Raw genomic sequence first — 17,430 nt, forward strand, 5'->3', positions numbered from 1 at the left:
GCATTTGGATTGCAGAAACTGGTTATGCCAAAAACACAAGAGTGGGCCAAATGGCACAGAAACAGAACACTTGAAAAAACTGCCGTCTTCCTCTCTCACACACACAGAAGGCGATGATTTCAAAGGCGGTATTCGAGGCCCATTCTCTTGGTAAATGTTCAAAAGAGAAAAAGAAAAAGTGAACTCACTCCCTATTCTCTTAGAGAGAGAGACCCAGAGTTAGAATAACTGCATGAGGCCTTTTCACAATTCCCACAAAAAAAGAGCAACTGATATTAACAGAATAAAATAAGCCTGCCTGGCTTATTCATTTTGTTTTACATTTTAATTAATTTTGTTTTCAATGCCACCAGGGCTTGGGCTAGACCAGAAAAAAGCGAATGCTTCTCTGCATCACCACCGGGGTGTTGGGCCTGGAAGGGAGGACTGTCTGTCGCTCTAAAGGGCAAGGATCAGCCTTTGAGAAGGAAGGAGGGAAGAGTCCCTGGTACCCAGGTTACATGAGTAATGAATGACGCATTGGGATGACTTTAAATGTCACTGTGTAAAGCTTGGAACTGTCCCCTGTGTCCGCAGTTTTGCCTGCGGGGTTGGCTGGAATCTCAGCATTAGGGAGAGCAGAGCAGGTGCAAATGGAAGTGCTTTGGCTCAGCGTCTGGACCAAGAATGTTCCTCCAGGTGGAGAGGCCGGTGGGGGAAAGGGGACACGTGGGTCTCCTGTGGGTAGCCCTGCCATCAGGTGTGGGGCCCCCCCTGGAGAATGGGTTCTCAGCAGCAGCAGCAGTCCCGAGAGAGAGCAGCAATTATCAGGAGGGGCTGCATCTAACTCTAGGACAATGGATAAGTGAAGACATAAGCAACAGGGTCCCTTGTGAAGGAAAGAACAGGCAGCAAGCAAACAGGAGACCAGGGCTCTGGTCATACAGCTGAAGCTCTGGACCAGGTTAAGACTAGAGTAGAGCATATACAACAGATAAACAACAAGGACCTACTGTACAGCACAGGGAGCTAGATTCAATTTCTTGTAATAACCCGTAATGGAAAAGAATCTGAAAAAAATATATACATGTATGTATATGTATAACTGAACCACTTCGCTGTACACCTGAAGCTAACATTGTAAATCCGCTACACTTCAATAAAACGCAAAATTAAAAAGGAGACTAGAGTGGAAATTGGCTATTGAGCAAGTTGTACACATTAAACGTGCACAGTTTTTTGCACGTCAATCACACGTCAATGAAGTGGGGTTTAAAGGAACATTACTTCATGTTGGAGCTTCAGATAAAGGCCGTGAATGTTTTTTAAAAAAAAAGAAACCAGAGGTTGAGAAAGAAAGAGGAAGACTGGCGGGCACCTGGGGGCTGGACAGCTTGCAGCTGACTTTGGGAAGCCCCGACCCCATCCTCTAGCCAGGCCAGGCATCCCCACAGGCACCAGGGCCCACAGTGGGCTGTGAGGGGCTTGTGAATCTGGAAAATATAAATCTTTGGTATCTTCCTCCAAGTTTAGCTGGGAAGGTGAAGCTTGACCTAGTCTCAGGGTGACCAACTCAACTCCAGTTGCCTGAGACATTCTTTGGGTTTAGCTTTGAAACTTCAACATCCCAGAAATCCTTTTAGTCCTGGGCAAACAGGGACAGCTGATCACCCTACTGGTCACCACCTGAGTCCATGTTGTCCTGGGTTCTGCAGATCCAATTGCTTGTTAGTATTACGATGTCATCAGACACCAGGACTGACTGATAAGATGGACCATGTGGAGTTTATGAAACAGTGACGCTGAGCATTTTCCTTTCACATTTCTGATGACTACTTTTCAAGCTTTAACGTGTATTTAAATAAAAGTTAAGATTTTATCAAGAGTATATAGCCTAGCTATTTCAAGAAGGAGTCTGGGAGGTAAGAGTGAGGGAGCAGGAGACAAGGCCATTTAGGGTTCCTCACTCTAAATGCTGCTCTGTGGGGAGGCGCCCTGAAAATGTGCTCCAATGCAGAAAATCTGCTCCTCATTCTTTAAGGAACATGTCGCTTGGGTTTCTAGTTCAGTTAAAGCCATATGATGCTCTGGAACATCCTCTCCTTAAGATGTGCACAGGATAAATGAGAGTCCACTGACCTGGAAGATTTTAGGTTGAATTTCCTCTAGTGGAAGACACTTACTATTTAATCACCCAGCTTGGGAAAGGAACTCACTCTGGATTCAAAAATCTATCAGTGCTGTTTTTATGGCTTTTTTTAAAAAATAGTAGCATAAATTTTTTCCCCTTTTCATGCAATACTGTCCTATTTTCAAGAAGTTAAAGACATGGGAACTAATTAGAATAACCCATGAGAATATAGACCATTTCTCGAACTCGGGCTACTTCCAAAGATGAGTTTAAGTTGGGCACTATGAAATTAATTCTCAGCTCCAAAGGTCCATTTTATATTTGGTATTTGAAGTGTCCCAACATTTGTTTTGCATTCAAGAATATTCTAAATTAGAGCTGATGTACTAGGTGGCATGCTTATTGCAGGAATCACTCTAGTGTGTCATGTTAAGGATGACGGCTTTGCTGGTACGATCAACACCATTTATTCCATGCAAAGTCAAAGAACAAAGATTTACCCTTGTTAAAGGAAAGTCATTTTCCAATTACAATCTTTTCCAACGTATTTGACTATTTTCTAGGTGTTCATCTTTCCCGCTCTCGACACGGGCACTGCCTGGGCCTAAATTACTTTTTCTGGATCTTTTGAAGGTAATTCTATGCAGAGAGTTTTCAAGTTTCAAGTCTGAGACAAGAATTAAACACACCAGCTAACACTTGGACTAAAATTCCACACCAGCCACATGGGAGTCATGAAAGCCAGAATCATGCAGTGGTTCCTCTTTCAGAAGAACAAAAATCATGTTTATAAAAATCCTCTTTTGAAAGGAAATGTCCGAAACAGACATTTTCAAAGCTGGGAAGTCTCTCTCTGTAGCAATATTGATGCTTGTGTGACAGTTCATTAAAATACTGAAAATACGGCAGCTATTAAGAGTTGGAAGTCTCTCTGGTAACTAAGGATATCTAAAAATTAGCCTGACACTAACCTCTAATGAGGTTTTTAAATTTTCTGTTTCTGAAATATATCAAACAGTGGGATCATTTAAATTGACGCTGGTCCCTTGGGGATCAAAAAGCTCGAGTACCAGTTCTTGATGTCACCTAAACATGTTACCATGGGAACACCCATGCCTGTGTTTATGCATGAATGAGTATCAATTTAAAATCTGGTGCTTACATTTTTAATAAGCTGTGATTAGCTATGAACAATGAACTCCACAGGCATATCATAAAAATAAGGAAATTACAATCAGGCCTTATAGGTTTTTGAGCCAACAGAGCATAACAATATCACTAACAAATACAGACACATTCAGTTCTGTAGCATCAGAGGCTCTTTGTTAACTAGAGTTGTAACCTACTATTTTCCATGAGCATATCCTACACAAAGACAAAAGGGAGAGGGTTAGGGAGAGGAGAGGGAGCCTTAGGGTAAGAGTCATCAAAATCTTTTTTTCAAAAAAAATGAAACCAGAACTGCTGCCAGCGTTACTACCTATGTAGTTGAATAATCCAGGTCAGTAAGTGACAATGGCTATTTAATCCATGTATCAGCTGACTATTGATAAATAATGCTGTGTAACAACCATTGTAATCACATAAAATAATAAATATTCATTTAGCTCACACACTTGTGGGCCGGCTGGGAAACTGCTGATCTCGGTTTAGGGAGGTTTGCTAGAGCAGCTTTCTTCCAAATGTCTCTCAGCCTCCTCTGTGGTCAGTAGGAGAGCCTGGAAATATTCTTCTCACAGTGATGGCTGAAGCCCCGAGACAAGCCCAATCACACAAGCAGACTTCATGACTCTACTGCGTCACATCTTGTCACCTACCATTGGCCAGAGCAACCCGAGTGGCCAAGGCCAAAGTCAAAGGCCAGGTGATACATGCCACCCAGCATGAGGCCAGAGCAAGTGACACTGCTGTGCCCACCATCGGTGGAGCCAAGGAGTATTTTCATCCATTGGAAATGAGGGAGATGTGACTATTTCAAACGATAACCTAATCTACCACAATCCAGTGTCATCTAGATGGTCAAAAACGTGCTAGATCACTAAACCCTGCTCTGGCAATTGAACCAGGACTGTCATGATCAGCCTCATCCGTGAGCTCTGGCCACAACCGTGTAAAGAATTTAAGTACTTCCCTGCTAAATGATCTCTATCTTGCTCGTGAAACTGAAGCAGGTCAGCGGGTCTGTGGGCGCGGCGTGGAACTGGACACTCACAGGACGTGTAACCAGCTCCTCTTGGGAATCACCCTCTGGCCTCTCAGCAACACTCATTATAAGACACGACGTGCCTGGTTAACGCAGCATTTTCTTTCTTAAGCCATCAGCATACGCTATTTTTGTGTGTGTTCTTAAAACCTTGATTTAGATCTTATACGAGCTTTTAGCTCCGAGACTACACGTGCAATGTTTTCAGGACACTGCAGAACGAACAGCAAAAAGATTCATCTGGCTATTAAAACTGAGTTCGAAGTCTCATATATTTGATCCTGCTCTGCAAACCGAGGGCTCCTGTGATGAGGACATGCTGAGAGGGTGGGATTTTTTTTTTCCCCCTAAAAGCACAGCTCAAATGTGCTCAAAGAATGACAAGGATCGACTCATCTTCGTGGTTAAAGCAGATCATGTTTTATATCTTTACCGTATATTTCATGATCTGTAAACCTCAAGGTACACCATTCATCTACTTCCAAGGGTGACAACTGGTCAGTTGAAACCCTTGTAAACACAGAGACCACTGCTTTCTGCTCCGTGTGAGAGTGAAAGCGGGTAGAAATCCAGATATATCTGACCAGGCTCTGGGGAAAAGGAAAGAGCGGGTGACAATAAAACCAACCACACCCATTTTTCTTAGCACATTTCGACCAAAACAAGCTGAATGCAAAGGCAGAAACAATGTTAGCAATATTAATATTAAAAATTTAAAATCTTCTCTACTATTCCTTTTATAAGAGTCTTTCTGTTATTCTGCATCACTGAGTCTTTGGAGCTGAAGCACTGTCATATTTTTTTAGTATGCTACTCTCTAATTATTCAGGAGTTGTTTCAAATATATGTATATGTCTTCAACTGCAAATCAAATCTTCCAAAAGACAAAGAATGAGCTTTTCATACACCACCCCCCTTTTCTCTGATACAGAGGCACCCAAAAAGCCTTTGCAGGAGGAAAGAAGGAATGATGGGAGGAAGGAACGCAAGAAGGATGGGAAGGAAAGCGGGAAGGAGGGAGGGAAAGCAGTGCAGCCTGCGTGTGTGCACCTAACGGCTGAAATACTACATCACTGCTCTCTGGTTGGCATAAATAGTATTTCCAAGACAAAATTTAAAGTCAATACTTTAGACTAAAATTGAATGTCAAGAAAAGATTTATCGTTTGTGCAATTAAAATGAATGAATGTTTAAATGCTACGGGGCCGACAGTAAGTAAAGTATAATGAGTCAAGTAACTTGGCACAGCTATTAAAACACGGACTAAATGACAAGTTCACTTCAGCTACGCTGCTAGTCACTCTGCAACGATGTCTAATACACATTGTGATGCTCCCCAAGGTGTATTTCTCTTTTTTAAATCCAAACTACAAATGATCAGTCAGGTGTTTGATGATACGTGTATAGGTGAAAAATTAATTCACCTACTTTAACAATACCTGTTACTAGTAATATATGAGATTACCTCCGAGTAATTTGGCGAGAGATATTTCCCATTGCATTTGGCAATGCTCCTCAGAATTTTTAACGCTTTATCTCCTTTCTTCCGACTAATCAGCCAGCGGGGAGATTCAGGAACCACCCTGGTGAAAAGAAGACTTTTTGGAGTTATGCCTACGAATTTCAAAACCGAAAAGTTTATGACTTGAGTTTCTCTATCAAAATGGATCTTGCAATTAGATACATGTTTAGGAGATTCTGAGAATTTAGAATTGGCCCTCTGAAACATAGATTCTCTTTGCAAGTTTAGAACAAAAGGGAAAAAATGCCCACTTGATAAGTGAATCACTGCTCGTGGTCAAAATAATCAGTATTAAATTGTTTTTGCAAGAAGGCTATTTCAGAATAGAACATGCTCAGTTACACATATGAGAAGAACTGGGATTTAATGGGCATTTAGGAAAAGGTTAAGAGCCCAATTTATGTAAACTGATTTGCCCATATGTCAAAATTAAACTAGAGAAATGATTAAAATATGTTCACTCTAATAAGAATCAAATGCATACACCTGTAGCTTTCTGATAACTTAATTTTCTAATACATTTAACATTTTATTATTCCTCAGAGAATTCATGAGTAATATTAATTTGCTTCATAAAACATACAGAGAAGCAAACCCATTTCATTGCATTTAATCTGCATGCTGAAGTACTGGCAGATATGGTGTGTTGCCTTGTAGTCTTCATAAAGATATTATAAAATACTATAAAATAATAAAACATGATTAATACTCGATTTAGAATTTTGTGTTTTGGAGTTTTATTAATTTATTTTAATAACAAATATTAGTCAACTAGCCAATAAATAATCTCTGTAAGTTCTCAAATTCCCTAGAAATTGTCAAAGCCCACAGCCATTCTGGAGATGTTAGGAAATCTCAATAGCTTTCATTCTCATGTTGGTTTAGAAGCACAGATTCTACATTTCTGTGGAATCAGAATAAATTTGATAATGACCAAAACCACATTACCAGTAATAAAGGAGGAAGAGAAAGTTGGGCAGCGTTATGGCTAGCTGGATCCCTTGCCAACTGGGGATAAAGTAGGCAATTCCTGGGAGAATTATGATTCCGAGGGTGAAGAACATTTGAATGGCTATTCCCACAATCCTCCTTTGCTTTGAACCCACTATTTCTGTCACTGAAGGAAAACAAACACAGAGGTTAGGGAAGCTCAAAATCGGCTCCAGAGCAAAGAAACAAATGAACAGAGAGGTGACACCTGTTCTATCCACCCGTCAGCACTGCTCCAACACTACAGGACCCCTGCGGAGGCCGAGGGTTCCGTCCGCGCTGATGTGGCGGCGCTGTGCCTCCCGGGTACCTCAGTGCCCCCCGGGTACCTCAGTGCCCCCCTCTCCCTCTCCCTCTCCTCTCTGCCGGTCACCAGCAAGCGCTTGCCACACTCCTCCCGCACACCCAGCCCAGCACTCTTCCTTCCGGGCGTACAAAGAATGTACGCGCTGGAAAGCTTGGGTGATGACTATTTTGAAAGGTATTAAATGATCAAAACGTAAATGGAATAAACTGGCTGGATTTTAGCACAGTCTCTAAAGATGTGTCTCACAGGCTCTTTAAGGCATTCATCATGAACATTAGATTCTACAGGTGGTTTTCTCACTCTCAGAAGATAGTTTCTATCAAATGATAATTCTCTTCACAGTGTTGGACTTTTATGTGATATTTCTGTAAAACTCACGTGGGGAACTTCAGTGCTGGCATCCTTCCCCCCTCCCTCCTCTCCCACAAATTGGTTTCTATCTGTCACTAATTCTATTCTAATCGTCTTGGGATAAGCTACCTTATTGTTGCCCTAAGATTACAGCTCGGAAAATTCAAATGGACTTGGATCTCCTTTAAAAACACTTCATGGCGGTGGGTGGAGGGCAGGGTTGGTGGAGAGGTGCAAGGGAATAGCTCAGTGGTAGAACCCGTGCTTAACATACACAAGGTCCTGGGTTCAATCCTCTGGACCTCCATTAAAAAATTAAAAAAACAAATCTTAGTCCGAAGTTACTCCTTCTGCCCCAGCCAATGCCGTCAGTTTGCCTAACTCTCTCTTTCCTTCCCCACCCACAGAAAAGATCTTCAAAGGGTCCCCAAAAGGAAGCCTTCATGTTTCCCTGGTCACGAATCCACCATGACTCTGAGTAGGTGCTGAGCCCGGACACTACTGGGAAGGTGGCAGCCAGGACCTACCCCAGGAATAGGAGCCAAGAGCAAAGCTTTTCTTTCTTTCATACTCAGAAGTCAAACCTTCTGGTTATGGAAGACAGCAAAGGCTTACAAATGAACTTCTCATTTTAGATCCTGTGCCCTGCATTGTACAAAGTTGTCCATTTGTCCGGAAGGAACAGAATTAAAGAAATAAGATTTGACAACACAGGAATGTTATCTCAAACTGTATATTCTGTATATCATAGAAATACACAGAAGGTGCTTTTAAAAATGGTTCAAGGAACGAATAAATTTTTTATAAAAATTAATCTCTGATAAAGCAAAGCAGGCAGCCATGTGATAACATTCTGGCAGTGCTAGAAAGCGGTTCGCCCAGTACTGGATGTTCTATATTTGGTTCCGAGGGAGGGTGGGGGCAGGGTATAGCTCAGTGGTAGCGCCCACGTTTAGCATGCATGACGTCGTGGATTCAATCCCCATTACCTTCATTTAATAAATAAATAAATAAATAAACCTAATTACCACCCCCTCCCCCGAAATTTGGTTCCCAAAATAAGGTGAAGTTTTAATTTCTAGAATTAGAATCTTGCCCCTGCACCACCCTATTTGCAGAAGTAAGGAAGCCTCTCCACATGTGCAGGAGGAAGGCTGACCAGCCGGCACATGTCAGGCACCTTCCCCTGGTTCTCAAACAGGCAAGGAGGCGTAGCCATGGCTTACCAATCACGTAGCAAGTTATCCATGTCCCCTTTCCAAACACACCTTGTAGGAAGCGGAAGACCACGAACACGGGGAAATTGGGTGCAAATGCCACCACAACCCCAGTGACGCCAACACCGAAACAGGAGATTAAGTAAATGACTATTCGGCCATACCTTTTTGAGAAAGAGAGAGGAAGAGATTACATTAAACGTTTTCTTTAATACGATGAGAAGACTGTCATTGTCAGGGTTGTTAAAAGAGATTTAACAACAGAAATTTTGTCCTCTCTAACGTCATTACTACTATGTAAAAGACTGCTGGAATAATTATCCGTTTTGTTTTATAGCAAAACCGGGGCAAATAAAAACATATGCCTCTGAAATGACATCACAAAGTTTAAAGCATGGCATGTATCCTTTGGGGTGGCAGTTTCCAAAGAGATGGCTCCTCTCTATTACAACTTCCTTTCACAATCGCCCTGGTGGCACAGCTTGGACACTTCCTAGCGTTTCTGTGATGGCATCAGAAGGAAGAAGGGAGAGGGAGAAGCAGCAAGGGTCATGACAGCCAGGAGGTCTGTGGTCTCTGCTCAGCCACCCGCCAGTCACGCGCCACGCCTTTGGGGAAATTTCTTAAGCAATCCAGGACTCAGGTTTTGTTTGTTTGCTTGTGCGTGCATGTGTTTTTTCTTTTACTTTTTCTACAGTGAGGCTGTAGAGACTCAAGATGCTAATGTGAAAGCTCTTTACAAACTGTAAAGTTCACAGCGAAGGTGAGTTGTTCTCAAGTTCTGTGCTTGTCACCATTTACACAGCCGTTCGGAAAGCACTTCGGAAAAGACACAGGTCATCGTGGCAACATTCGGAGAGCCTGACGTTGGACGGTTCGGGACAGCTCTGCCGAATTGTTAGCTGCGGAAGGCCTGTCATCAGGGATGGAGAGGTTGCTTCAAAGACATTTTCCCACAGAAATTTCCACCAAGTCCACACATCCAGCACCTTGCTTCGGTCAGCAGAGTGGAGATAGAAGTAACCTTTGTTTATCCAGGTTTCAAAATTCACCCTCTGCCCCTCCTGCTGTCCTCTCATAGACATACGACCTGTTAAGTTGTTTCTCGTCCTTTCCTTCAAGGATATAAAAGAGAAGGAGGCGAAAGATGGTCGGCCCGGAGGTGAGGCGGCATTACTCACGGCTCGCTCTTCTTCTCCGGAGCAGCGGGTCATCTCTGAGGACAGACGCCCAGCCCCTCCGGGAACACTGGTGGGAAAAGCCCCCTCCTTTAGTCAAGTTACTTTAGTCTGAAGATATGTTTATTGGTTGTGAAAGAGAAACATGCAGAGGTAGCAAAACCTAAGGTGTAAATTAGGAAGAGGAACAACAGCATGAAAGACACACATATTGAAAATCTCTCACTCGCTTCCTCACTGTAGACACTAGGAGAGAGAGTGATGGGTGGGGAGATTAAGGAAGGAAAGGTGAATTGAAGGGGCTGCCGGGAGAAGCAGTAGGAAAAGACACAGATAAAAGAGGAAAAGGAGGTGAGGGGTCTAGCTCAGTGTTAGAGCGTTGCCTACGCCAGGTCCTGGATTCAATCCCCAGTAACTCCAATCTAAAAAAGAGAGAAAGAGAGAGAGAAAGGGGGAAGGACCACCAGACATAAAGGGTTAAGGAGAAAGTCACACGCAGAAGTGGGCTGGAGGGACAGCACAAGAAAAAGAAGACAGAGGAAGGGGCAGAAAAAGAAACCAAAGGTTCTACCCATTTTGAAGTCCTGGGCCAGTCAAATGCAGATCATCAGTTGCCTACAGGATTTGGGGTGTTTTGTCTTGAATTAGCTAATTCATGGCTGTCGTCAGCTCTCTAAGATGTGCCCTTGGCCCTGCCTACTGCAAGCATGGTCACAAGGACCCAGCGAGGCTGGGCTGGAGGGACATGAGCAACAGTAAGTTAGATACGGCCAAGGACCTAAGCTTTCCTTTCTCTGTCCTAAAAGGGCAGAGACAATTATTAAATTACTGCAAGCATTTTTATACTTCGAACTGGGATAAAGGAACAGTTAAACAGGAACACAGTGACCAACATCAATAGTGTCTGAAACACAAATACTGGAATAGAGAGCATGATAGTCTTGACTACAAACACTTGCTGTGTCTGCCAGTAACTGGAACACTTATGAATGTTCAATAATAGATAGAGGTCTTTTTTTCAATGGAGGTGCTGAGGATTGAACCCAGGACCTCGTGCGTGCTAAGCATGTGCTCTGACACCAAGCTATCCCCTCCCCCCAAGAAAATTCTTTTAATAGCTTTTGGAAAACTTTTTTTTTTTGCAGAGTTTTTACTTTGTAGAGTAAAATACAAAATTAAAAAAAAACAAAACTTAAGTGAAATGAATTTGTAAGGGGCTGACCTTATGACTAAACTAGCCAAACCACAACCAGGGAGTTACTGAAGGTCATGGAATCAACTCCGCAGCATCCAGCCAGCCATCGGCTCCACCACGAAGTCACTGCCTTGCTGATCTGTGTTTCCTTTCAGATGCATTCAGACCCACTGGGAGGAGACCCAACAGTTCGTACAGTTCAAAGAGTAAGGAGACACAGTTTAAGAAGGAAAGAATTAGTCCAGCCGAACAAGCATGAATTTTATGAGTGGAGGAATTAAGATTTTTTTCTCAATGTAGCAAGGACACTTTTCTAATCATTAACATGAAACATCTTCCTCTCCACACGTATAATGTCATATTTGGGATGTAGAGTGGCTGTCGTACCCGTGCCTACCTGTCCGCTGCGTAGCCCAAGGTGAACGCCCCGGCCAGGAAGCCCAGGTTTAGGATGGCTTGTGTGAGGTCCAGCATCCAAGCATTGACACACACGAGGTCAAACTGGGAAAGCAAAGAAAACACACAGGAGATGTGTGGCAATGCCCACCCTCAAGACACCTGGTCTCTTGTCTAGATCAGTGATCTATAAACATTTTTGCTCGTATACTCCTTAAATAAAAAATCTCAGTGTATCGCAACACATGTTTTTACAATGATATAGAGATATCTTCTTTATCAGTTTCAATATCTACCAAGGATGCAATTTCCAGTACATTACAGATACTGACATATCACTCTTTTGGCTGTATCCACTACAGTCCCTCAGCCAGGTGACACCTACCATCATCCAGTGAAAATTTGAATTCTTTGAATTCCTATTTTTGTTCCCACATACATATATCCCAATGTTTTATGTAGAAAATATATTATTGTGTTTTGTGTTAATGTGTATTGTGTTAACAGAAAGGTAAATAAATACTTCTGCATGCAATAAATTATATCTATAAATTGACATTTAATTAAAATTTTTTCCATGACAATGTTTCTCAATATTAGAATCTTTTCTGATTGGGTTATAATTACAGTTACTTTTAGAACATAACTGATAAAAACATAAGATATAATGAATCCTGAAAAAAAAAACTTTACACAGGAGTAAAATTTTTCAGAAATGCACCTCTATTTCTAGAAAAGTGTTAAAAAGCCTGGGGCAATCCCCTTTAAAATAGCACCCAAAGTAATACAATATCTGGGAATAAATCTAACCAAGGAGGTGAAAGAATTATACACAGAAAACTATAAACCATTGATGAAGGAAATTAAAGAAGACTTTAAAAAATGGAAAGATATTCCATGCTCTTGGATTGGAAGAATCAATATTGTTAAAATGGTCACACTGCCCAAGGCAATCTACAGATTTAATGCAATCCCTATCCAATTACCCAGGACATATTTCACAGAACTAGAACAAATCATAATAAAACTTATATGGAACCATCAAAGACCTAGAATTGCCAAAGCATTACTGAAGAGAAAGAAAGAGGCTGGAGGAATAACTCTCCCAGACTTCAGACAATACTATAGAACTACAGTCATCAAGACAGCATGGTATTGGTACCAAAACAGACATATAGACCAATGGAACAGAATAGAGAGCCCAGAAATGAACCCACAAACTTTTGGTCAACTCATCTTTGACAAAGGAGGCAAGAATATACAATGGAATAAAGACAGTCTCTTCAGCAAATGGTGTTGGGAAAACTGGACAGCAGCATGTAAAACAGTGAAGCTAGAACACTCCCTTACACCATACACAAAAATCAACTCAAAATGGATTAAAGACTTAAACATAAGACAAGATACAATAAACCTCCTAGAGGAAAACATAGGCAAAACATTATCTGACATACATCTAAAAAATTTTCTCCTAGAAGAAATAAAAGCAAGAATAAACAAATGGGACCTAATGAAACTTACAAGCTTCTGCACAGCAAAGGAAACCAGAAATAAAACAAGAAGAAAACCTACGGAATGGGAGAAAATTTTTGCAAGTGAAACCGACAAAGGCTTGATCTCCAGAATATATAAGCAGCTCATACGACTCAATAAGAAAAAAATAAACAACCCAATCCAAAAATGGGCAGAAGACCTAAACAAGCAATTCTCCAAGGAAGACATACAAATGATCAAAAAGCACATGAAAAAATGCTCAATATCACTAATTATCAGAGAAATGCAAATCAAAACTACAATGAGGTATCACCTCACACCAGTTAGAATGGCCGTCATTCAAAAATCCACAAATGACAAATGCTGGAGAGGCTGTGGAGAAAGGGGAACCCTCCTACACTGCTGGTGGGAATGCAGTTTGGTGCAGCCACTGTGGAAAACAGTGTGGAGATTCCTCAAAAGACTAGGAATAGACTTACCATATGACCCAGGAACCCCACTCCTGGGCTTGTATCCAGAAGGAAATCTACTTCAGGATGACACCTGCACCCCAATGTTCATAGCAGCACTATTTACAATAGCCAAAACATGGAAACAGCCTAAATGTCCATCAACAGGTGACTGGATAAAGAAGATGTGGTATACTTATACAATGGAATACTACTCAGCCATAAAAACCGACAACATAATGCCAGTTGCAGCAACATGGATGCTCCTGGAGAATGTCATTCTAAGTGAAGTAAGCCAGAAAGAGAAAGAAAAATACCATATGAGATCGCTCATATGTGGAATCTAAAAAACAAAAACAAAAACAAACAAACAAACAAACAAAAACAAAGCGTAAATAAAGGACAGAAATAGACTCACAGACAGAGAATACAGACTTGTGGTTACCAGGGTGGTGGAGGGTGGGAAGGGATAGACTGGGATTTCAAAATTGTAGAATAGACTACACTGTATAGCACAGGGAAATATACACAAAATGTTATGATAACTCACAGAGAAAAAAATGTGACAATGAGTGTGTATATGTCCATGAATAACTGAAAAATTGTGCTGAACACTGGAATTTGACACAACATTGTAAAATGATTATAAATCAATAAAAAATGTTAAAAAAAAAAAAAGCCTGGGGCTTTCCAGTTAGTTCATGTAATCTGTGGATGAAGATAGTTTATTATTATAATTAGTTAGGGCACAACATCAATTCTATTCTTGTTTTTCATTTTTATAAAGTTATGAGCCAAGAAAACTTGTCTGTATAAATAAATTCATGAGAATGGAAGTTTTTTCAAACAACATTACTTAATTCTTTTACTTCTTTCTCAACCATTTGCCAAGATTCCCATAGCAATCTATCATAGAAATTATTTTGACTTTTTAATATGCCATTAAAGTCCTTTTATGGTCTTGTTATGAGGAAAGAAATGGAAACCACCTGACTTACAAAAAGTGGTTTAATCAAATCATTAGGGTCATTATTTTCTTTCTTAGTTACTTAGTTACTTTCTTACCAATATTCCAAATTATCCCACTGTTTGGTCTCCTACAGGTTCAAAACCACAGGTCAATACATCATAGTAAGATGGAAGAGTAGTAGAATTATTCTCACAAAATGGGAGAAAGACATTAGGGAAAGCACGTGTGTCCTCATCACATTCATATTCTCAGCCAGGTCCATGTTGGACATATGTGAGTTGAGGCTCTGAAAAATGATTCCCTTCAAAGTATCCAGGCCCTCCACCCCTGTGACTGTCTTTGCAGACCTCCAGATGACATGCTTGCCCCAGCTGGAAGACCACTGCTCTAGACTGTAGCATGAAGAGAAAATTAATGTTGGAATAGGAATTATGAGTGGTTTTATAGACACATGTTCATAAGCAAACTGCAGGATTTCTCTATAGAACCTGACTTCTTGTCTTGGTTCTACAGCTGATGACCTATTGACTAACATAGCTGGGGGAAAAAACCAAAACTGGGGATAGGAGTACCTGGCCCACCTTGCAGAGCTGCTGAGAAGATTCTTGGAGATGAAAAAAGTAAGAAGACATACATGTTTGCATAGTAGTAGTAACTTCAAAGAGATTTATCATCAATGTAGGTACTGGTTTATCAAAGCACAACAACTTCATTTTAAGTAAACTTGTAGATGATTCTCTGAAATAATTTCCCTTTGGAATTAAACATGGAAAGAATGCAACTAGAATTTAAGTACATAAAATCTCAGAAGTCAAACAGGTGATTTTACTGCCAGAGAAAACATTTTGATTCAGAAAAGTATCAGCCAGTATCAAATATAAACTCCCGAAGGGCAGGATCTGCTTCCGACACCTGGGTTAGCCGCGGATACAGGAATGCTTTTCATACATGACCCAGCAAAGCCCAGCAAGAGCTATGCTTTTAATGCATGTGTTCAGCTGCTTTTGAATTGTGTGAATTAAGATGCCCCAAAATAGTCTTTAAACACACAAAATATTCTGTGATATAAAACCAATGGTCTTTTTCACTTTCCCATAAGACAAGTTGTCAAAAAGATTTTTTTCATACTTTGTATCAAAATAAAATTAATTTAAAATACATGTTTAAGTGGTTGAAGTGCCCTGATAACTTGTTTCTAAAGAACTAAGATGCCATCTGGGCCGCATATTATGTGTCCTCTGTGCTTTGTTCTGCATCTCAGAGGCTGGAGGAGTGGAAACAACATTTCCCAGAATCCTTGCCAGCGGGGTAGGGGGTAGTCTGTTTAGGTTCTACCAGTAGAGGGCGCCGGTGCAAGACTGGAGGAAAGTAGTGGCTTAGCTGCAGCACCAGCTCTGTTCATGGCAGTGACAACACTCAGTGCTTCTAACCACTCGCGGTCACATGAGGGCCAAGGGACAGCTTCCACAGCTCTGTAATGCTGTGGAGCAGGGCAGGGACTCTGTGGGAACTGCCCTTCTTGACCTATCTGTACCTCCTTGCTTTTCTAACCCTTCTGAAATAGCTCAAATCCAAATCCTTTTATTCAATCCCTTCCTGCTTGAAATACCTAGCCTGGTTTCTACTTTTATGGCTGGGAGCCTGCCATCTTTCAAAAGCACAGAATAAATTAATTTAAACAAATTACATACCTGTAAAGGAATGCACACACACACACACTTTCTCACTCACTCTTAGATTCCCAGTATGGGGAAACAAACGCTGCAGTCACGAGGATTCCAGGGCTTGGTCTGGACTCTTGCTTATACAGTCAGAGGGCAGACCCCAGCCTCCTGGGGCTGGTGCTTCCTAACCTGGGGCTGGTGTCGCCAAAACAGCTATGTGACATGTTTTTGTGTCTAAAGAGAGGTCAGCAGGCACCAAAGCCAATGAGCATTGTAGGCTAAGGACTTTTTCCTAAAATAAAATACTAAAAGCTTGTTGTAGTGCCTGGGGAGACCTAAAACCCACCTCTTGTCAAATTTACTTAAGTTTGAATCAAAGACACAAGCGTTTATGTCTTTGTCCTAAGGCAATCTATCAAGAACAAGGGAGGCTATTTTTAAATGCTCATAAATCCATGTGTACCCATCCTGTTAATTTTCTTTTAAAGTCACTTTTATTTAAATGTAAAGTCATTTTCATGCAAAGAGAATTCCTCCCCTTGGCATGAGCAGAAAGCCAATCTGATAAAAGTTTCAAACAACTGTTCATATAATGCGAGAGGGACTGCACTGCCTCATTCTGCAGAAAGCACAACCCTCTCCTAATTAGATACATTTGAAGGGCTTCCAACCAAGTGCTTTTCTTAGCTTTTCCTAGTTGTTAAAATCCAAACAGATGTTATGTTCATTTAAGTTGTAATGATAAAATGCTGGAGCAAGCCATTACCTGATATATGCTAAAGTTTTGACTTCTAAATTATCCTGAGAACTAGTGCAACAGAGTATCTTCACTATACAAAGGTCAAAGGTAGGAAGGAAGGTAAAAATAAAAATGCAGATATGCAAAAGGCTTAGGAACTCAGGAGGGGGCTTGCCTGCTCCTTAAACCACTTAATGGTCCGGCAGCTGGCTTTTCCATAGACATCTCGTTTAGTTGTCTTGAATAAACCCTCACGTTAAGAGAGTCTAAGTTTAGAGGACATCACAGTATTTGACCTCAGTCGTGGCCGTGGGAAAAAGTACTCATTCATTGCTTCTATTGTTGTGGGAGGAAGGGAAGTCTCTGAAGTCCAATGATAAGCTCCAAGTGCCTCTGTTTTGATTTCGTAAGGATGGGTCGTAAACCCAGCCATTCCTAGTCAGGTCTCAGTTAGAACTCAGCAGCCGGTAAACTCTTCATCAGTGTTAAAAACAGAGCCCTGGGTGTGGGGGGCCCTGGCTACATTCAGCACTGGCCAATCACACAGCAACCCCTGTGGATAGGTTCCACTGCTAATCAACAAGCCACCGTAACAGAGCCTAACATAGGTTCAAAATACTGTAATCACATTGGACACTAAGTGAA

General features: G+C 41.3%; 1 protein-coding gene across 3 annotated transcripts in view; it reads right to left on the reverse strand.

Annotated features, from left to right (window-relative positions):
- The window catches only part of SLC22A3 (solute carrier family 22 member 3), an 86,902-nt gene that overhangs the window by 30,850 nt on the left and 38,622 nt on the right, over positions 1-17,430 (reverse strand). For 2 of the 3 annotated variants that reach the window (XM_031456648.2, XM_064486505.1), the window contains exons 2-5: positions 11,471-11,574; positions 8,710-8,864; positions 6,784-6,952; positions 5,779-5,896 (exon numbers count right to left, since the gene is read on the reverse strand). In XM_031456648.2, coding sequence (XP_031312508.2) covers positions 5,779-5,896; positions 6,784-6,952; positions 8,710-8,864; positions 11,471-11,574 — 546 coding nt within the window. The remainder of the gene's footprint in view (positions 1-5,778; positions 5,897-6,783; positions 6,953-8,709; positions 8,865-11,470; positions 11,575-17,430) is intronic. The other variant, XM_064486504.1, reaches the window with a different exon arrangement.

Source organism: Camelus dromedarius, chromosome 6, assembly GCF_036321535.1.
Source record: "Camelus dromedarius isolate mCamDro1 chromosome 6, mCamDro1.pat, whole genome shotgun sequence".
NCBI lineage: Eukaryota > Metazoa > Chordata > Mammalia > Artiodactyla > Camelidae > Camelus > Camelus dromedarius.